General features: G+C 50.9%; 2 protein-coding genes across 2 annotated transcripts in view; one reads left to right on the top strand and one right to left on the bottom strand.

Moving 5' to 3' along the window:
• The window catches only part of FAT2 (FAT atypical cadherin 2), a 97124-nt gene that overhangs the window by 9769 nt on the left and 64716 nt on the right, over positions 1 to 22639 (bottom strand). Inside the window, exons 13-20 of the mRNA XM_004697097.2 lie at positions 21609 to 21762; positions 19360 to 19593; positions 15026 to 15409; positions 12395 to 12609; positions 11290 to 11427; positions 10746 to 10889; positions 5665 to 5862; positions 997 to 1807 (exon numbers count right to left, since the gene is read on the bottom strand). Coding sequence (XP_004697154.1) covers positions 997 to 1807; positions 5665 to 5862; positions 10746 to 10889; positions 11290 to 11427; positions 12395 to 12609; positions 15026 to 15409; positions 19360 to 19593; positions 21609 to 21762 — 2278 coding nt within the window. The remainder of the gene's footprint in view (positions 1 to 996; positions 1808 to 5664; positions 5863 to 10745; positions 10890 to 11289; positions 11428 to 12394; positions 12610 to 15025; positions 15410 to 19359; positions 19594 to 21608; positions 21763 to 22639) is intronic.
• LOC105979039 (60S ribosomal protein L7-like) lies at positions 6933 to 7523 on the top strand. The gene has a single exon (XM_030888709.2). It carries the CDS (start codon positions 6993 to 6995, stop codon positions 7521 to 7523), a length of 531 nt encoding a protein of 176 aa, XP_030744569.1. The 5' UTR covers positions 6933 to 6992.

Genomic DNA, 22639 nt, shown 5'->3' with positions numbered 1-22639 from the left:
ACTAACTAACTGACTGACACCAGGAGGCAAATGCTGTTATTCTCCCTGTTTTCCAGACTAGACACGAAAGCTCAGAAAACCAGAATAACCCACCCAAAATGTATCCATCTAGTAAATGAAGGTGTAAGGATTTGAACTTGAGCTATCATAGTAATCAGAGTATGAGTAACCGTACCGAGGCCAAAACCAAACCAGTGCCATTGAATCGGTTCCAATGTATGTGTGTAGAATAGAACTGGGTGCCACGGGGCTTCCCATGACTGACTTTTCAGAACCAGCTCTCCAGATCTTTCTTGCAAGGCACTTTGAGTAGATTTGAACTGTGAACCTTTTTGGTGCTTAACTGTTTGTGCTCCTAGCTGACCTTAGCAATAGTGGCAGCTCACAATTATTGAGCACTTGCTATGTGTCTGGTGCTGTTCAAAGCAAGCACTTCATATAGTATATTGATTTAATCCCCTCAATAGCCCACAGGCATGAAGAGTTAAGTGATTTTCCTAGAGTCATGGGGCTACTAAGCAGAAGAATTTAGATGCCTGCTGCCAGGGAGCCATGGCACAGCAGTGGGCTACTCGCCACGGCACCACTATCACGGAGCTACTGACCACAAAGCCAGGGATGCAAGCCTGTCTGGTACTCCAAGGGTTTGGGGTTCTCTAAAGATTTACAGTCTCAGAGGCCCAAAGATGCAGTTCTAGAGGGACCCTAAGAGTCAGAATCAATTCAATGGCAGTGAGTTTTGGAGTAAGTCCAATCCCAGTGTCTAGCTGTACTCTTTGTCACAATGCTAAAACACTTCTTGTATTCTTATTTTCAAAACTCCCCCCCAAGTGGTCAGGCATAGGATGTTATTCCATGACTAAACGTTATGTGCCCATTCCCTGCCCAGTGTGAGCCTGTGGCCTTGTTAACACGACCCTCTATCTACCCTGGAGGCCCTCCCTGGGACCCCCACCCGAGTCTCCGCTGCATCCCTGGGGAAGGCCCCCTCCTCACCATTGCAGGAGCAGCTCTTCCTCAGGTGGTGCCGGGGGGTCAGGATGCTGAGCCGGGCCGTGCTGTAGGTGGGCCCCACGTTGGGCTCCAGGTGTACTGTCTCTTGGCAGCCCTGGCCCTGGCAGCTTGGCCCCTGGCAGGGCACCACGGGCATGGCTGACCTCATCTGAATCCCCACCGAGTGCTCCAGCTCCTTGGCGGAGCGAGTGATGACGGATGCCAGGTCCTGGAGCTTGTAGAAGGTTCCGGAGTGCCCCTCAAAGACCAGGAGCACATCCACACCGGCCATGGCCTCTGCGGGCTGAAGGCTGGCCAGGTGGATGTGGGCTCTTCTGATGTCAAGCTTGTTGCTAAGGAACCTCTGCAGGTTCCGCCAGTGGTCGCTTACCAGCTCCTCTGGGCTGACCTGGTGGAAGCCCATCCACACGGCCTGCTGCAGCGCCTCCCTCCCCGCATGCCACACATGGACATGGACCCCGGCAGTGGTGGTAAAGGTCCCATCGCTGACAGTGACGTTAAATGAGTAGCGGCCATGGGGGAGTCCCTGGGTGGCAATGATCTTGCCATCAGGGGCCCCTACTGAGAAATGCCTGCCCAGGGTCTCTTCCCCTGCCAGTCTGTAGATGAGCGTGTCCTGGGGGTCTTGGTCTGTGGCGTGGATTTTCCCCACCAGGCCTCCTGGGAACTCCTCTTCCCCGACGCTGATGAAGATGTCCAGTGGGAGGGCAGAGGGTGGGTAGTGGCTTTGTTCTGTGACCCAGACGCTGACAGACGTCAGAGAGGAGAGGGGAGGGACGCCGCTGTCTGATGCCTGTGAACAACGCCAACACCACCATTACCCACAAGGCACACTAAGTCCTCTCTGGCCCCCCAGGAAATGGGTCTCATTCTTGTTGCTCCTGGCCATCAAGTGGGCCATCGTGTACTGTGTTCACCACCGTTTTCAACGACCCAGACTTTGGGAAGCTGACTGAGAGACCTGCCTTTTAAGGCACCTCTGGGTGAATCCGAACCGCCAACTGGTTGGGTATTGGTTGGGTGCTTAGTCATCTGTACCACTCAGAAACTCCGGGGCCTCCTTAGGAAGCCGCATCTCTGCCCCTCACCCACTCGCCCAAGTTGAAGTCAAATTCAAGTACACCGTTGATTTCTAAAACCCAATGGAGAAGGTCAAGTGTGACTCATCCCCTCTTGAGGCTTCTCTCTGAGCCCCTTCCTACATCTCTCCAGTCACAGGCTCTGGCCTCCTCCCTCTTGCAGCTCCCTCCCCCTGACCCGGTCACTTTCCGCACCAGATATCTCTTAGCATGTCCCGTACACAACGCCCACCTGGCCTGAGAAGAGTCTCCTTGGGACTCCCCTTTGCCATGACTGGATTGAGGGGTTAGTCTTCACTATTTCTTGAGTGCCTTCTTTGGGCAGCTCTTTGCTAGGTACTAGGGATGTGGCCATCTTCAGAAGAAGAGACAATACATGAGTTACCAGATCACGAGCCTCGGACTCCAAGGAGGTGCACTGGAGAAAATCGGGGATTGAGAATGAAGAGCCGGATTTAGACCCAGTCTTCGGAAGGCTGTCTCAGGTGATGTTGGAGCTGAGTCCTGAAGGCTGAGAAGGGGGACTGGCAGAGGGAACCACAAAACAAGGGCCCTGGGGTGGGCAAGGGTGTGCTTATTAAAAAAAAAAAAGTTTGGAAGTGCCACATCACACTATTGTTGACGGTTTTGTTTGTCTGTGGTGCTCACTGAGTGATGGAGTGAGTGGGGGAGGGCAGAGGGCAGGAGATTCGCTGGGTGGGTCAGGAGGGCGTGGGCCATGGCCAGTTGAGAAGGCAAGGTTGGGTTTATGTCAAGGCCATGAGAAAACACTGAAGGAATCAAGCGAAGCCGTGACATAACCTTAGTTAGGGAAAGAGCACACGTTTTCTAGAAAGGCCTTTCTCTCCCATCGATTTCAGTTCCTGGGATTGGAGGCCACGGATCTCGAAACTGGCTGCCCGGGTTCAGGAAGACAGTGCTCCCCTCCCCTCCTTGGTGAGCTCGCTGCACCCGCAGTTGTCAGCAGGGTTCCCCTAGGCCTGCCTTGGGAGAGCAACCCAAACAGGCCGCCCATCATCAAACGTGTCCACACGCCGCCCAGTGTTTTGAGTGAGCGAGCACACTGCAGAATTGCACCTATGGGAGGGAATCGTGCGTCCCTCCGATGAAATATCAGTCATACCAATAACTATCCACACTGCTGGTTACGACACATAGCCGACGTCCACCAAGAACAAATGGTGTGCCAGTCCTTTTTAAGTGCCTCAAATGCACGTAACAGGTAAGAGCCGGGCAGAACTGGAACTTGTCTCTATGGCCATAAACACACACGCGTGCACAGTGGCCTTCATGATGATTCTGGCCCACGGGGACCTCCATCGGAGTGTGTCACAGTGACACCAGGCTCAGTGGGGATTTTACTGGCTGATAGGCAGGCCTTTCTTCTGGGTGCCTGCAGGTGGGCTCAAACCTTCAAATGTTCGATTATCAGCTTCAAACTTCTGGCTATCACCCGGGGATCAGTGTTCACAGCCAGTGGGGTTTTCGTTTGCTTTGGTTTTGGCTGGTCTGTAGTGCCCCCGACTGAATGGAGGTGGAAACTCGGCTAACCATGAGAGGCAGTGATGATGTAATCGCTGAGTGCCTGCCTGGGCCAGGCCCGATGCCTGGACTGAGACTACAGAGGCCAGGATGCTACTCGCTCTTGTCTCTCCTGAGGCAAATGTATCCATGCCAGGGGAGGAGCCATATAGAAGGTCCTCAAAGCCCGGGCTTCTTGTCCCCTGCTACATCCTTGGCAGCTAGCATAGGACCCAGAGAGTGGCAGGGGCTCAATAAATTCTTGAAAGACAGATTGACTATGAATGGATTAGGCATCATCTTTACAAATTATGCCAAGAAATAAAGTAACTGCACCTCCTTTGAGCTGCAGACCGCTCCTAAATCGGAGATGGCCTGGAAAACCTGAAACAAACGTTTGCAGAGCCAAGCCCTCATCTCACCCCTCAGCTGTCCTCACTCCCTCCTCTGGGTCTTCCCCGCTGCACACGTGGCTCTACCGCCTACTCTTCATAGAAGCTGGGGTCTGGCAGTCTTCCCCGAGGCCTGTCTTTGCCCTCCCTCCCCACACCCTCCCCGTCACCAGCTCCCATCCGCGCGCATCACCTTCCGCTCTGTCTCCAGCTGGGAGAGCTTGTCATAGTCTCCCTCACCCACTCCTGCCATCCTCAACTCTGTAAATTTCCACAAAGGAGCCTCTTGGGACACGGGAGTGGTCGCTTTCCTGCTTGAGAATGCTTGTCAACGTCTTGTTACTTTGGGGATCCAGGAGTATTAATGACGCTTGCAATGAGGTTAGGGAGCCCTGGTGGCATCGTGGGTCATCTGCTGGATGGCTAATGGCAAGGTCAGCAGTATGAAACCACCGGCTGCTCCGCGGGAGAAAGCGGAGGCTTTCTACTTCCGTAAGCAGCTACCGCTTTGGAAACCCACAGGGGGCAGTTCTACCTGCCCTATAGGGCCGCCATGAATCAGAATCCCCTCCACGGCATGCTTGTTATGGTCAGCTTGACCCAGGGCAGTCTCCATCTTCACATGCTGGGGATCTCGCATTCTCAGGCATGTCCTGTGGTCAGGTGGTCACCCTTGCCGGGAGGCCTCAGCATCTGTCCACTACTCCTGACTGTGCTCTGACCCTGTGAGCATTGTCGCAGGCCACTCACGCTTCTCCTGAGGCAGGGCTTTCCTAACGTTCTGCTCGGAACACTCTCCTGTGCACCTTTCCCAGGACTGGCCCCGTGGCCCTCAGCTCAGATGTCACCTCCACAAGAGGCTGAATACATGCCCCTGTGCTGTCCGACGCTCTCATTTTAGTTCCATTCATAATTTATAAAGATGGCGTTTCTTTCATCAGATGTTTGACCAGAAAAGCCCATCTTCTCTTTGTCCTGTGCTGTATTATGCCTAGTCCGGCTGGCATGTGGGTTACATGTTGGGCTAGGGACTGCAAGGTAGCAGTTCAAGTCCACCAGCTGCTCCAAGGGAGAAAAGATGAGGCTTTCTATTCTTGTAAAGATTTACAGCGTCAACCCCCCAACCCCAAAACCATTCTACTCTGTCCTACAGCCTCACCCCACCCCCCCCCAAGACCATTCTACTCTGTCCTACAGGGATACAGTGTTCCTTGGGGCAATCCTACAACCACCACCATAACCCCACTCACCACCATTGGGTGGATGCCAACTCAGCAACCCTATAGGACAGGATAGAATCGTCCTGACAAGAGTAGAAAGCCCCGTCTTTGCCCTGTAACCCCACACACGCATCAGCATGCTCTCACTTGGGACCTATAGAATTCTGTGAGGAAGGTCTTGCGAGCCGGGGAGGTTCCTGTCTTGACCAATCTCAGGAGGTCCAGGTGGAGCGTGGGCATGCTGCTGGGGTGCAGTGTGGGGCTGAAACACTGGGATTCGGTCAGGGCACTTGGGTTTAGAGATACGTGCCTCTGTCCGTTCTTGGGAGCATGGGGAGCACGTAGCCTGGAGCTGGCCCACAGCAAGTGCCTCACAGAACACTGTCCGTACCGCAGACACATTGGCCGCACCTTTCCCGGCACACCCACTTGTCTCACCTCGATCTGAAGCTCAAACCGTTCCTGCAGCCTTCTTCTCAGGCCCTCGGTGGTTACCAGCCACCCCTCTGGGGTCACGTGGAAGGCCGAGCCCGTGTTCCCCTTGGTGATCCGGAAGGAGAAGGGAGGGCCATTCTCTGGAGAGTCTGGGTCGCTGAGGACCAGCTGCAGGATTTTGCTGCCAACAGGGGAGTTCTCCTGATGGAGTGAGCGGAGCCAAATAGCGCAATGAGTCCTGGCTGCTCTATTCACACCTTCCCGGGCCCCCTCCACTCAGACGGACACTCTGCCCTCCGACTGCCCCCCAGCTGGGCTTGGACCTCAGGTTCACACTCACTTTGAGTTCATTGATGACTTGTGTCAGTTCTACACTAGTAGGGGTGGGGGTGTGTTAGGAACACAGCCTGCTGGGGCTTGCAGGGCCCTGAGAGACCAGAAGGTTCTACCACTTATTGCACAGTGGTGGCTTGCCCAAGGTCACACAGTGGACAGTTCCTGTACAGAAGCTAGGTAGTGCCTGGGGGACACAATCAGGTCATCTGCCCAGAGGCACCATGGGAGAAAGGGCTGGTGACCTGCTTCTGATGGGTCATAGCTGCCCAGACCATATGGAGTGACATTCCACTCTGCACCGATGGGGTCACTGTGTCAGAACTGACAAGATGGTGACTAGGTTGGTGTTTGGTTTGGGGGCTCATGTGGGGATTTTGTGATTTGTGGGGTCAATCGCACACCTAGAAATAGCTTCCTACAAAGAGGACCAATGTGACACATGTTCAAACAATCCGGGTTCCATTCAGAAAACCAGACTCCCCCCAGGATCATTTCCGTGTTTGTCCTGTAATGTGGGGGTTCCAGTTACTCCACGACAATGCTAAACTCTTTCAAGCATCCAATTTTTATCCACACACTGAATCACATGGCCAGACATAAATCGTTCTCTATCCAGTGGCCATCCTCCTTTCCTGCAAACCCTGCCTTTGCCCAAGGGTGAGAGGGACACTCTCAGAGCAGGTGTGGCCTCCTGTGACAGATGGACTACGCTGGCTCTCGGTCAGTTTTCATCACTGAGCTCCTTGTGCCAGTTTGTGGCTTAAGGATGAGCATGTGTTATGGCTGGAAATGAGTCTTCCAAAGATACATAAAGGGCAGTTGAGGGGTGTTGAAAAGAGGAAGGCCTGCCTTCTTTTTTTGAAGCAGCTGGAATCATGGAGGGTGTCTTGGAGGAGGAGAAGAAGGCCCCTGCTGTCGCATAGACCCTTACGAAAAAGCGAAGGGCTTTCACAGAACTAAAGATCAAATGCCTGAGAAAGAAGTTTGCCCAAAAGATGCTTCTACAGGCAAGGAGGACGCTTATCTATGGGAAAGCCAAGCACCATCACAAGGAAGGTGGGCAGATGGGCAGAACTGAAATCCGAATGGCTCGGATGGCAGGAAAAGCTGGCAACTTCTATGTGACCAGAGAGCCCTCGCTGGCATCTGTTCTCAGGGTCAGAGGTGTCAGTGGTGTGATCCCAAAGGTTCGAAAAGTGTTGCAGCTTCTTCGCCTTCGCCAGATTGTCACCGGCACCCGTGTAAAGCTGAACAAGACTTCAATGAACATGCTGGGGATTGTGGAACCATACGTTGCACATACCTATACCCAACCATACCCAACCCTAAAGTCGGCGAATGAACTCATGCACAAGCGTGGTGATGGCAAAATCAGTAAGAAGCGCATGGCCCTGACAGATAACGCTCCGACTGCACGCTCTCTTGGTCAATATGACCCCATCTGCATGGAGGATCGGATTCATGAGAGCTGCACTGTTGGGAAACGCTTCAAAGAAGCAAATAACTTTCTGTGGCCCTTTAAATGATCTTCTCCACGAGGCGGAATGAAGAAAAAGGTCACCCATTTCGTAGACGGTAGAGATGCGGGCACAGGGAAGACCAGAGCGACAGGTTGATTAGAAGGATGAACGAAGGGGTCTGTCATCATTGCTTTTGCAATCTGGTCTCTTAATGAAACAGTGTTTCAAATGAAAGAAAGAAAGGAAAGAGGAGGACCCTCAACAAGATTGACCGGCACAGTGGCTGCAACCACGCGCGTGAACTAAGACCAGTGGTGAGGATGGGGCCGACCGGGCAGTGCTTCCTTCCGTTGTTCACAGGGTCACTCTGTGCCGGGACAGACGCCACGGCACCTAACAACCACAATAACAACAACGAAGATATGCGAGAGCCCTAGCCCCTGCATCTGAACAGGGGACCCTGCTTGGAATTAGGGGGGGGGGGTATGCTGATGACATCATACCAGAATAGGGGATGGCTCACTTTAATCCCTTCTGAGTGGTATCTTCGAGAAGAGCAGATAAGACACAGACATCCCCACACACCAAGGGGAGACGACGCCAGGCGAGGGCCTGTTCAAGCAAAGGCGTGCAAGCGTTGCCAGCACACTCCGGACACTCGACACCTTCGTGTGGGCTTTGAGCCTCCAGAGCATGAAAAAGAAATCCCTGTTTCTGAAAGCCACCCACTTAGGGGTTGCCTTTCTGTTACGGCAGCACTAGGTAGCTAAGAGAGCAGGGCAGGGTCTCAATTTGTAACCTGGAGAAGTCTACCAGGTGGAGGTTCTAAAAAGAACCCTTCTTTGATCAAAGTGATTCTTCAGTGAGTAGGATGAGGTTCCGTGCAACAGAGCCTATAGAACAGCATCTGAATCATGGAAACGGCCATATCTATGTACATGGCCGATGACAATCAGGTCTGCATACCAGGACCCCCCGACCCCAGCCTCTCTTCCCCTGTATCAGTATTAACTGCAGGGCAAGGCATCACTTGATATGGCCCCTCTGGCTATAGTCTTTCTAACTCCTACTAAGTCACTGGATAGAACAATGTAAATATGAGGTGTTTGTGGCCCATAAAAGGGAATGGTTAGCTTGCTAGCACTATTAATAATGTGCGTGCAATGGATGTATGTATGGATTGTGATAAGAGTTGTACAATAAAGTAAAATGATTTTAAAAAATAGCATGTATGACACCTTCAATAGGTGAGACCATGTAAATAAGGTATATGGAGCCCTAACAGTGCAATTGGCCAGTTGTGCCATGCCACTAGACCTAAAATGAGCCATTTCAGAGACAGAAAGGAGGCCCTCACTACGATCAAGAAGGAGTAGAGCATGTCTTTTGGACCCAAGATACCTGCACTGAACTCCTTGAATCCAGAGATAGATAGTAGGAAATGGCAAGAAGCGGAACCAGAAGGCTGCAGGAAACAGCAATGGGCTTCCTGACCCTCAGAGAGAAAAAGCTGGATGTCTTCAGACAGCAAGCTTGCTGGCAGAGTGGCGTGCTTCTGAGCACTTGTCTAGGGAGCTAGGTTTGTTGGCCCATGGAGTTAGGGCTGAATGTCTTTGGGCTGAAGCTTACTGGCAGAGCAGGGTGCTTCAGCGCACATAATCAACAGAACTAAAAGAACTTGGTAGCACTTTCTCTAACAGGTTCATCGTGGCTGAGAGGCCCAATGCTGGAGAGAGGTGTATCTGTGGGCCTGGCTGAATGGAGGCCGTCCTGATTCAAGAACTGGATTCCAAGCATTTCTGATCCTGAATGGTGACCTGTTACTTTCTAGTAAACCTCATGGCTGTGAGTATTGCCTGTGAGGTCCGTGTGGCCATTACAGAGAATCATGGACCTGAGCAGAGGCGTACATGGGAGAGGTGATTCGTATCAGCACTGGCAAGAGGGTTGGTGGGTGGAGGCATGTTTGCCTTGAACTTTAGAGGGACCAGCCTTGGGCTGACGCTGATGCTGATTGTCCCCCCTGCCCCCTTGTGCAGCTAGAGGAGGTTGCACATTTCCTTCACGCCGTCTCACAGTAACCCACCTCAGATAAAGGCAGGGACCATAGCTGCCCTGTGGCCTGGGTGATCGTGGGGATCTATTTTAATCGTTCCAAAATCTTATGCTGATTTCATTCACACAAATATTAGATCGTTTTATGTAATCGGATCAACATTTTTCCTTTATATTTTTGTTGCGTTGCCTTTATGCCTAGGAAGATCCTCCCCGTATTGATGTTCAGCTATGTATTAAGCTACGTTTTTGCTGAGTCTATTCAAGACAGCGTCGTTCTGAAGCTCAACTCTTTATCGACTACTTATGGTCATTTCTGATGTCATGTGTGGTTGTGACTGGCCTTTCATCAAACTGAGTAGCGTGTGATTTTTCCATTGATTGACAACTGTTCTTTATCACGTGTTAGGTTCTTCTGCCCCCAACTGTCCTCATCACAGTCCTAAAGCAAATGGGTGATGCCAGAGAATCCCTTTCTGGTTGCCTGTGACAAGGTGTGAAAAGGAGGGGACGCTTGAAGCTGCAGCAGCCACCTTGCAACCTGAAGGAGAAGGCGGGGGGAGCTCCGGGGAGGATGACCCAGAGCCCTGGCACCACTTTCCTGCCGAAACCACCAACTCTGGAATGGGACTGCCCATCACCAGCCGTCTTGCTAGGGGAAATAATACATCTGTATAAATCAATGTACTTCTAGTCCAGTATTCTGTTTTTTGCAGCCAAAGCATCTTTCTTCAGACCCCTACTATATACGACAGGTCAAAGCAGAGCAGCCGTAGCTGAAGCTGGGCCCAGGACTCAGCTTGCTATCCACTTCTTTATCTCCCTCACCTTCTACCATTCCTGACAATTCCCCATCGACTCCCAGGGCTCTCTCCCAAAAGCTCTCACCCACCACTGTGTGGTGGAAAGAGCTTGGGATCTGGAAAGCCCCTGGGATTTCCTTCCACGTTTGCCACATGCTAGACATGGCACTTTTCTGTGCCTCCATTACATGAATCTGGAAGCTGGGTACTATCTACTTCGCATGGTTGTTGTCAGCCTGGAATAAGACAATGGCTACGGAAGATGCATAGCATGATGCCTGATTGTTTAGACAACCCATAGCCCACAATTCCCTTCAGCAGGGTGTGTTGCCTTTGGGGCCATCAGTGGGCAAGGTGGATTTGTCGATACCACTGGAAGGAAAGGGAGGAAAGGATACGCCTCAGGGCGTATCTGGAAGTTCGTCCTTACCTGGACAGTGGTGCTGTAGTTGAGCTGGAAGAATCTAGGGGAATTATCGTTGACATCAACCACTTGGACATCGATGTCTATGTCCCCGTGGAGTGGGGGCTGCCCGCTGTCTGTGGCTCGGAGTGTCAGAGAGTAGCTGGAAGTCTGTCCAGAGATGCCCAGTAGAGGGTTAGCAGTGAGGCCCTCAGTACTAACCCCTGCCTTATATCTAATGTCTTTGAGACAGTACTCTGTGCCCATCCCTGTTGCCCACCCCTGTTATTATAGGGCTCGGGTTCTGAGTCAGACAGAAATAGAATTGATTTCTAAGTCAGCTACTTAGTAGCTGTGTGACCATGGACCAGTGTCTAGGCCTCTCTGAGGATAGCAGCTTATTGCTTAGGACTGATTTCAGAGTCAAGTGGGATAATGCATGTAAATCATTGCTCTGTCACAGAGCAAGTGCTAAGTACATAGTGGCTATCATTGTCATATGATGACGACAGAGCAGTGTGGCATCTCTGTGCTCTGGTGAGGTGAGTTGGGGCCACTCCCCATGACTCACCTGTTCCCAATCCAGGGCCTTGGCCACTTGCAGTGCCCCGGTTTTGGGGTGGACAGAGAAGTGTCCCAGCTGGTTCCCGCCTACCAGGCTGTAGGTGATGGCACTATTGAGGGGTCCGTCTTCATCGGTGGCTGACACCTACAGGGGGGAGGTGGGCTGTGAATGGGGGACATGAGGGACCAGAGTGGAATCCTGGCCCCTGGAAACACACGAGAGATAGGTATGGCCCTGGCCCTGGCATTGGGCCGGCAGTCCCTGGGCCACAGCCATCCCTGCTGAGTGAGTCTCTTCATTCCCTTCCTACTAGGAGCGCCACGTGCCACAGTTCGCCTGTTTGTGCAGTCATTCACCATTCACTCCCTCCGGCAGCGGGCGGGAGGTCGTGGTAGGTGGTAGGAACATGCCAACATGAATATATCACGGGCAACTTTCACTTGGGGCCAAGTGTTGAAGCACAGAGAACACAGTGACAACTCCCACCTGGGGAAATTAGGAAAGGATTTGTGAAGCCCCATGGGATAAGTCGGGTTCCTGGGAGCATAGCAGGCTTTCCAGGCAGAGAAAACAGTCTGCAGCTCTCTGGGGAAAGGTGTTGCTTCCTGGGTGATGGGAATGAAGGTTGCTAGGAGGACAGGGCATGCAGGAGTGGAGACTGGGAGGCTGCCTGAAGAGGGGCATCGAACACCTGAATATCAGTACATGGAGGCTGCTTTCCTGCATCGCAGGAGAGAACAATGACTTACTTAATGTAAAGAGGTGGTTTTTTGGGTTCCTCCCCCCACCACCCCCACCCCCACCCCCACTCACTGGCACTCCGTATCAGTCCCTGCGACCAGGTCCTGTGCAGGCACTCGAGCCCCTGGCAGCCCACTGGGGGCTGTCTCTGCTCTTCTCTCTCCTAACCAATCACATCAAGCACCACCCTGAGACACTAGGTCACGAGAAGCAGTTTGGCCAACTGGTTAGCCATCAAGAGTCAAGTGCTCAGGGTGTTAACTTGATAAATAAATCCACGTTTATAGCTGACTAGGTGTGTGTGGTGGGGTGGGGGCGAGAGTCCACCCCTGAGTCCCTGCCCAACAAATAGCAAGGCTGGAGTCCTTACCGTGAGTACGATGTCACCCACAAAGGCATTCTCCAAGACCCTCACGCTGTACAGCTCCTGGGGGAACCTGGGCTGGTGTTCGTTGATATCAGTGACATTGACTACGATTGTGGTCATGTCATTGAGGGAGGAAGAGCCCTTTCGGCTGCACTCGATGGACAGGAAGTACTTGGGGCTTGTCTCAAAGTCCAAGCTCCTGTTGACATACAGGATCCCTGAAGAGGCAAGAGGTGAGGGTAGCAATGAGGCCACTGGAACCCCAGAGGAGGAGGCCTGAGGCATCTTGAGCAATGTCCCAGGAGAGGCAGCTCAACAAGGCTCCCCACCAAGCAATCTCCTTCCCTCATCTTCATTATCATGCTCAAAAGCAGTGTTTCCGCCACATTTACTTTCTGTAACATGCCATTGAAATCTCTATGAAATCTGTAATAGTAAATGTGTCCCAATTAAATTGCAATACTGTTATAAAATAGGAAGAATCACTGATGTACCTTTTCCAGATTAGTCAATTGATGTTCATCGGACAGTAAGTGATAGAACTGAGATTACAAAAAGAGCTTAATAATAGCTCAAGCTGTCCAATACACTGCTAGGACATATACTTATTATTCTGAACACTGGAGTAGAAAAGAGCAAGGGCCCATCCTGCCTTTGCTCAATAAACAAATAGTTAAAGGTGGAAAATAGATCCTTAAAAAAAGAATTCCAGCTAGTAAGTGAATGAGGAATGAACAGATTAGAAAAATCTCTTATCACTTCTAATGGCGGTGATCTTGTGAGCCAGGCATTGGGTTGCAAACCACAAGGTTGGTGGTTCAAACGCACCACAGCTACTCTGCGGGCGAAAAATGAGGCTATTTTCTCCAGGAAAAATGTACCATTTCAGAAACCCTATACAGGATCACTAGAGTCGGAATCGACCAAGTAGCAGTTAACATACAGGCTGGGTTAAAGCACCCTACTGCTAACCAAAAGGTGAGCAATTTGGACCCACTCGTTGCTCTATGGGAGAATAGTCTAGCAATCTGCTTCCTTAAAGATGTACAGCTTTGAGGGGAAACAGATGACAAGGATCTATATGTAACCCCATCCCTGGGGGACGGACAACAGAAAAGTGGGTGAAGGGAGACATCGGAAAGTGTAAGACATGAGAAAATATTAATAATTTATAAACTATCAAGGGTTCATGAGGGACAGGAGTAGGGAGAGAGGAGAAAAATGAGGAGCTGATACCAAGGGCTCAAGTAGAAAGAAAAAGTTTTGAAAATGATGAGGGCAACAAATGTACAAATGTGCTTGACACGATGGATGGATTGTGATAAGAGTTGTACAAGCTCCTAATAAAATGATTTTTTTAAAAAGAGAAGCTGATACAAAGGGCTCAAGTAGAAAGAAAATGTTTGGAAATGACTGTGGCAACATATGTACAAATGTGCTTGATACAATTGATGTCGGGATTGTTGTAAGAGCTGTAAGAGTCCCCCCAAAATAACTTATTTTTTTAAAAAAGGAAAAGATGTACAGCTTTAAAACCCTATGAGGCAGTTCTAGTCTATGAGTCCTAATGGACTCCCACTGCAGTGCGTTTGATCGGGTTTAATGGTGCAGCTTGAGTCTCCCCAGAGACCCTGCAGGAGAGGCGTGGCTGCCTCCTTCACAAAAATCAGTTATTAAAAACCCTTTGGCACACAGTTCTACTCCGACACCCACAAGGTCTCCACGAGCAGGAGTCACTATGATGCCAGCTGGAAACCACTTAGAGATGCCCACTGCAGGGCTTGCGGGTGAAAAATGAGATGTCTGGGGTTGGCTTTGAAATAACTCTGCAACGACTGGGTGTGGGGTGAAGGGTAAAGATGAAATGTGGATAATTACAGCATGCGCCTCCTACTTCTGTGCACAGGTGTACGCAATGCACACATGTTGGAGGCACCGCTCAACCACAAGAGGGCTGTGTAGGAAGTTGGGAGAAAGATACCCTTTGTACTCCGGTCAAGCTACAATGTCGGAAACTCAGAGGGGCAGTTCCACCCTGTCCGTAGGGTCGCTGTGTGTCAACACCGACTTGGTGGATGGCACTACTTTTGTTTCGGGATTGGGGTTTGACACGGGGGCGGTGCTGTGCCATGTCGGAGACCCCTCCAGGTAACTGTGAATCTGACCTAGACCCTTCGCCTGTGAGCAGAAAGGCCATTTGCCTCCCTCTCCATGAGAAGGTGGGAACATGCATGGATGCGAGGATCTTGGAAGGAAGCTGGCAGCCTTTTCCAGAGCTGCATAAGCACCAGCTTCCAGCAAGTGTTCCAGGTTCGGTGGCCAAGGGTCGAATCGAGCCTCACCTCCCGGGCTGCGCTGAGCCCAGGAGGCCTCAAGACATGCCTGAGGAGTTGGGTCCCCGAGGACCCCGGGCACCCAGTCCCGGGGGTGGGGGGACGTGAGTGGACAAGGGAGGTTCCCCACTCAGACAGGCCCAAGTTGGAAGAAGGCACGTGGATAGACGCAGGGAGTGGAGGACAGCAGAGCGAGTGGGCGGTGTGGACAGACACCTGACGGCCCTCCCCCGCAAGCCCGCTCATCCCGTCTCGGGGCGTGCGTGCAGACGCATATACGTGCGCTTGCGCGCCGCCTCACCTGTGCGAGCGTCGAGGCGGAAGCGGCCCTGCTGGTTCCCACCGACGATGCCGTAGCCCGTCTTCTCGGCGCCGGACCGAGTGAGGGCAGCCACGTGCAGCACCTCCGTGCCGGGCTGGGCGTCCTCGGGCACCCGCACGTTGTGCTCGGTGCTCAGGAACACCGGCAGGTAGTCCTCCAGGCCCACCACGGAGACCGTGACGGTGCCCAGTGTGGACAGCGGAGTCGGCGTGCCCAGGTCCGAGGCCCGGACCGTGAGCTCCAGCACGGCCTGCGGCCGGTCTCGCAGCGGCTTTTCCAGCCTGATCACGCCCGTGGTGGCCTCGATGGAAAAGTGGCCGTCGGCGGAGCCCGTCAGAGAGTACACCACCTGGGCATTGGCGCCTGTGGGGGAGACGGAGGCATGGTCATACATACTGAGGCCCTGCCTGCGGCGAACCCTTCAGTCAGGAGTGCATGGGGAGAGGAGTCTCCATACGGAGGATATGCATACCCTATATTGAGTGGGCCATGCTTGCCTGCCACGTTTTCATACTGTGGTGGATTGCATTGTTGCTGGCATGCAGGAACCTTTGTCCCTGGGATTTCAAATGCCAGCAGGGCCACCCAAGGTGAACAGGTGTCAGTAGAGCGTCCAGATTAAGAACAGACAATGAAGAAGGAATCAGCTTGCCGCTTCTGAGGAACGAGCCACTTTAAGCCTTCTGAAGAGCAGCAGGGCATTATCAACTACGGCCATCTCCGTGGATAAGCAGCCCAGCGTCATCAGGCACAGCGCCGAGAAATGGGTTTGGAAGGCATTCCAAACATGGCTGAGGAAGAAGTCCCTTCTCAAAGTAGAGTCCACCAGAATGCTGTGGGCACGGGCTAGCTTTGGGGATCTCCATTTGCTGATGGGGCACAACTCAAAACAGTGAGAAACAGCTGCAGACATCTATTAATCATTGGAACTTGGAATAGACAACGTTCCATCTGGGAAAATTGGAAGTCATCCAAAATGAAGTGGAGCACATGAAGATTGATCGTCTGAGGCATTAGTGAGCTGAAATGGACTGGTATCGGCCATTTGAATTGGGTGATCATATGGTTTACTATGCCACTGATGACATTCAAGAGGAATGACTTTGCAGTCATAGTCAAAAAGGACATTTCAAGATCTATCGTGGAGGTGCTGTCAGTGATTGGGGAATATCTATGTGAATATAAGGAAGTCTAGTTAGGTAAACAAGCGGCCATCGAGCTCAGAAGCAACAAAACCCACATGGAAGAGGCACACCAGCCTGTGTGATCACAAGATGTCGAAGGGATCAGGTATCAGGCGTCATCAGAACAAAAAGTCTTACCATAGTGAATGATGGGGGGAGTGTGAGTGGAGACCCAAAGCCCATTTGTAGGCCACTGGAGACCCCCTTGCAGAGGGGTCTCGGGGAGGAGACGAGCCAGTCAGGGTGCGATGTAGCAACAATGAAAAATACAACTTTCCTCTAGTTCCTAAATGCTTCCTCCCCCCTCCCCTCCACTATCAAGATCCAAATTCTACCTTGCAAGTCTGGCTAGACCAGAGGATGTACACTGGTACAGATAGGAACTGGAAACATAGGGAATCCAGGGCAGATGATCCCTTCAGGACCAGTGGTGTGAGTGGCAATACTGGGAGGGTAGAGGGAGGGTGGGTTGGAAAGAGGGAACCGATTACAATGAACTATATGTGACCTTCTCCCTGGGGGATGGACAACAGAAAAGTGGGTGAAGGGAGATGTCGGACAGGGCAAGATATGACAAAATAAAAATTTATAAATTATCAAGGGTTCATGAGGGAGGGGGGAGGGAGGGGTAAAAATGAGGACCTGATGCCGGGGGCTTAAGTGGAGAGCAAATGTTTTGAGAATGATGAGGACAATGAATGTACAAATGTGCTTTACACAATTGATGTATGTATGGATTGTGATAAGAGTTGTATGAGCACCTAATAAAACAATTTTTTAAAAAAAGGAAGTCTAGTCAATATACATGATATTCAAATGTAAGCACCAACTACTAAAGCTAGTGATGAAGAAATCAAAGAATTCTACCAACTACTTCAGTCTAAAATTGATCAATATGCATTGAAAATTATTGGCAACTGAAATGAAAAAGTTGGAAGCAAAGAGGAACAGTAGTCAGAAAATATGGCCTTGGTGATAGAAATGAAGCTGGAGATCACGTGATAGAATTTTGTGAGACCAACTACTTTTTCATTGCAAATACCTTTTTTCAAAGACATAAAAGGCAACTACAGGTGACTTCTCCAGATGGTATCCACAGAAATCAAACTGACTACATATCAGCAGCTAAAGCCAGGCCGGGGGCCACTGTGGAGCAGACCGTCAACTGATCATATGTAAGTTCAAGCTGAACTTGAACTTGGCTCCACAAGAGCCCAAATACAACCTTCAGTATACCCCACCTGAATTTCAAGACCCTCTCAAGAGTAGATGTGATGGACTGAACACTAGTGATAGGAGACCCGATGACATCAAGAACACCATACATGAAGAAAGCAAAGGGTCATTCAAAAGGGAAGAAAAGATCAAAGTGGATGTCAGACGAGATTCAGAAACTTCCTCTTGGTCCTAGACTAGCTAAAGCAAATGGAAGAAATGATGACGTCAAAGAGCCCAGGGAAAATTTCAAAGGCAGCTGGAGAAGACAAAGAAAAGTATCAACATGCAAGTACCATGAGCTGCCAGGATAATCAACAAACCTGTCTTGGAAGAACTACAGGCAGAAGGCTCTGTAGAGGAGAGGATGACAAGACTCCATCGCAAGTACTGGGAGCATATTACCAGGAGGGACCACTCCCTGGAAACTGACACCATGCTTGGTGATAAAAGAGGGTCAGTATAAAGGAGGACGGTTGTCAAGGAGACAGACAGCGAGAGTGACTATCACACTGGACTCAAACAACGACTGTGAGGGTAGCATAGGAGGGGCAAGGTTTTGTTCTGTTGTACATAGGATCGTTATGAGTAAGAACCGACTTAACAGCACGTAACAACGTTATCCACACACTGATACCCGTATAATCCTTCTTACACATCACCACACATGCGCAATCTCCACACACATTCAGACACACATACAAATCTCCACACACATATGCAAACAGTTTACATACACACATTCATATATACACACATAAACTCCACACATGAACAAACACAATTTCCACACACATACATGCACATAATACACACACACACACACACACACACACACAGATTTCCTGCCTTTGCACTATTTGCCTTTCTAGAACCTCAGCATCCCACAATTCCCCACCTCCTTCAAAGTCAGGCTAAAACGCATCCACTAGAGAGTCTCAAATTCACCTTGCTGGTGTCAAACAAAGGAAAGTTTTGTTCCCACTTTTATTATATTGTTATCAATAGTCATCTATATTGGCTGGAAACTTTGATCTCAAAGGTATTTCTTACCCTTCTTGAATGACAAGATTTAATCCAGGAAAACCAGATATAATAATGAGATGCTAGTTTGTGACTTGTATGGTCTATAAATACACATAATCTACACACACACACACATACACACCACTGCACTTCAGGATGGCGGAAGCGAGAATCTGTATAATATGATAGAGGTGATGTGAATGCCTCCAATTCACCTTGTAAATTTGTAAAAGAAAAGTGAACCCCAATGAGAATAGCATCATTCACGTCATTCTGGAGCAGTGGTTCTCCACCTCCCTCATGCCACGACCCTTTGATACAGTTTCTCATGTGGTGGTGACCCCCAACCATAACATTATTTTCCTTGGTACTTCATAACTGTAATTTTGCTGCTACTGTTATGAATCGGGCGACCCCTGTGAAAGGGTCATTCGACTCCCAAAGGAGTTGCGACCCACAGGTTGAGAACCGCTGCTCTGAAGCATGTTGGGGATGATTCACGTTCACTACATAGATAACCCATTCCGGAGTTCACTAGACTGTAAGGAGTGTGTGTAAAAGTGCTTCTGGAAAATTATGTTGAAATCACTGTAATTGGCATGTTTTGGATGAAACCGTTTCTATGAAAAACGCCTGAGGTTAGTTGGCAGTATTAAAACACTTCTGGGTCTAGGTGACGGGGACAAGCAGTGAGGATGAAAAGCCTTACCCCTGCCTCACAAGGTGGTCATAGCTTGAGTTTGTGGATGTACGGTTTCCACTTGAAAGCTTCCATAGACTCGGAAAGGAACACACAGAGAGCACACTCATCACCCTGGAGGAGTCCAGGAACTCATGGCGGAGCAGAAGGGACCCCCCCACCCCCACCCCATCCCATCGCCCACCTACCTTGGTCTGGATCCCTGGCAAATACCACAGCCACGGGAGTCTTAACTGTGGTGTTGTCGAAGACAGCCACGGAGCAATGGCTGGGGAAGAACCGTGGGGCATTGTCATTCACATCCTCCACGTGGACCGCCACGTCTGCCTGGCACGACCGGCCTCCTCCATCTGTCGCCTTGGCAACAAGGTTGTACACATCCTTTCTCTCTCGGTCCAAGGCTGTGGTTGTGGTCAGCTCCCCTTAAAGGAAAAACAGGAGCAGATGAGCTTTCTTTGGGGACATACCTCGGCATGTGCCTCTATCCCCCACTCCTTTCTGAACCCCAATCCTCCCCCAACACCCCAACACCAGGATCTCCATTCTAAATTGCCACCAACAAATGACAGAGGCACAATGGCAATTGGGTAGTTTTTAACAGCACTAAAAATGTGTTACCCTTTGACCCACGCTTTCACTTCTAGGAATGTATCCAAGAATGTGGGTGAATTCACCCAAAGATCAACACATCTGCTTAAGGTCAGCCTCTGCAGCATTTTTAATCAAAGGGACTGGTTGCATATATTATGGTTTAGCCATATACTGCAAAATACTGAGTCCACAAAAGAAGAATTGTGATAGTTTTACATACTGTCCTATTAGCATCTCTGAGACACTGCTAAGTGAAAAAAGGGCAAATCATAAGTGAGCACTCCAAGTCTGCGAGAGTGCCCAGAGGGGGAGCTGCACAGAGACCAGGCTGAGGGAATCCCCAGCGCTTCTCTTTCCTGGTGAGGGAGGAGGTGCCATGAAGACTGGCCAGGTTCTGCATAATTTGAAAACCATTAGTCAAACACAGGGCTTGCAATTTTGTACAATGAGCATACATTATTTCCACAATCAGAAAAACTACTCTGTGTGTGTGTTTTAAACCCCACCAATCCATCCTCCCGCTGAACAAACAGCAGCAGAGAGAGGCTAGGTAAGGTGCCTGGGTCATCACTGAGCACACCCATGCTGAAGGCAGGAAGGACAGTGCTGCCTGCCGTCTACCCAGACAGAGTCCTGGGATACCATTCCCACCTCCCTACTCAGGAATCTCCAGGCATCCTTTGAACTACTGGGCCCAGGGCAAGTGTTAGTAGCTGGCCCTCTGTGACCTGGATCTTCTGTGCTCCACAGCCCCACGTCTTCCCCTATGACAGCAAATCAAGGACCCCACCTCATGGGGTTGCTCTCCCTCCAGAAGCAGGTCCCATGCGGCCTCCCAACCAGGACCTCACAGCCCAGCTTCCCTAAGATATTGGTCTCCTGTTCTCTGGCCCCTGGGGACGTGGTGCCCAAACTAATCACGATGATAATGGCCGAAACTCTGTATTGAGTTCTTATCAAGTGCCAGGCCTGGGCTAGGCCTCCACTTCTTCATCGCCCACACACCTCACAGAAGCCCTGTGAGGTCTTCTCCCCTGGACGGCACAGTCATCTGACCTGACACTCACCTGCCTAAACCCCCCAGACTCTAACAGTGGGGCTTGGCCTTGCTGGCCCTAGGGTCTTGCCCTTTGCCCTCTCCCTTTACCCCTTTTGCTCTCAGAAGTGCCCTGCTGTTTCTGACACAAGATTCTTGTATAAATTTTCTTTTCTGCTTGAATGCCCTTCCCTGTGATTCCACTACTCCCCTTCCCCTAGATATATTCTCAAATCACACATACAATAGCATTTCCTCAGAGAATTTACACCTACCTTCTCCCAACCTAAGTCAAGTCGCGCTATCAAACACCCCTGTCAGCACCCAGCATTTCATCTGAACTCAGCATATTTCAACCAGTCATCCATTAGCTGCCTTCCTCACTAGATTATGAAGTGTCAAATCTTGTCTTATGTCGACTGATCATGTCTTTAGCACTTCCTAAGGCATCCTGGTGGCATCGAGGGTTAGGCATTGGGCTGCTAACCACAAGGTCAACAGTTCGAGCCCATCAGCTGTTCTGAAAGAGAAGGATGAAGCTCTCTGCTCTCATAAGAGCTACATGCTCAGAAACTCCCCAGGGCAGTTCTGCTTTGTCCTGTCGGGTTGCTACGAGGTGTAGACTGGGTGGCAGTGGCTTTGGGTTGCTTTGGGCTTCAGCACCTTAGACTGGGCCTCATACAGAGCACTTGTTTGCTGAGTGGATAGACGGGTCCGTGAACCCCTGCTCGGGAGAGTCAGTCAGGGTGCTGGGCACTTAACACTCAGTGAATGGGGTCTTGGCTTCACCCTGCAGCTTCGGAAACCCACCTGTGTGGGGGTCCAGCTTGAAGTCCTCAGAGCCCGGACCATGGAGGGAGTACGTGATCTGAGCGTTGGTGTCGGCGTCCAAGTCCGTTGCAGAAACTTTCAGCACGAAAAGCCTTGGAGCCCCGTCTTCGCTGACCTTGCCGGCATAGAGAGGCTGGAGACGGTGAGGGAGACACGCAGGTCCAGAGCGGGCCAGTGACGCAGAGGGCAGCCAGAACAGAGAGGGGTTGCGAGGTGGACAGAGAGGGCAGCAGAGAGAAGCAGAGAGAGGTGGGGAGTGAGGGACTACAGAGGAGGAGAATACGATGGAACATGCCAGGAACTGGGAAACCAAATCTGGGGAAGGCTGACGCGACATCGTCAGAAAAGATGGACAGAGAGGGCTGCTTCACCCTCCGGGAAGCAGACACCAGGGCAGGGGGACCCTTCAGCAGCCTTTTCAGCTTCTGCAGGAGGTGGGTGGGATGGGCATTCCCAAAGGAGGCGGGTCAAGGCCATCCTCCCACCTGGACAGGGAGGCCCAGCTGTGTGCTCACCTCCCTGCCCACACCTTGACTCAGACCGTTGGTGTCTGAGTCAGAACTAAACTCCAGTGCCACCATCACCTGCCTCCCCCACAGGCCCCTCTCCGCTGCAGGAAACATTATGGGATGTCTGGGGAGGTGTCATAGGGAGACCCAAAGAGCCAGTGTTTCTTTGCGGCTGGGCTCAGCTTCCAAGCATCCCAGTCTCAACCACTAGAGGGGGCGAGTGAGCACAGATCCCTGTCCATGCTCTGGGTGGATGCTTCACGCCCCTGCTGGCTCTACCTTCGCTGCTGCCCAGGCCTGGGAGAATGGACGCTAGCTGTAAGGATGGTCTAGGGGAAAAGGACATGGCCACTGTTCTCTCCCCAAGGGCTGTTTTCAGGCCGACCAAAAGGTTGGATCCTGCAACTAATTTTCTATGCATCCTAATGACTGTTCTTAGAACAAAAAAGAGAGAGAGATGGGATATATATATATATATATATATATATATATATATATATA

This window comes from Echinops telfairi, unplaced genomic scaffold (assembly GCF_000313985.2).
Source record: "Echinops telfairi isolate 266 unplaced genomic scaffold, ASM31398v2 ScPeMD7_7469;HRSCAF=8507_0, whole genome shotgun sequence".
NCBI lineage: Eukaryota > Metazoa > Chordata > Mammalia > Afrosoricida > Tenrecidae > Echinops > Echinops telfairi.
This window is presented reverse-complemented; position numbering and strand designations above follow the sequence as displayed.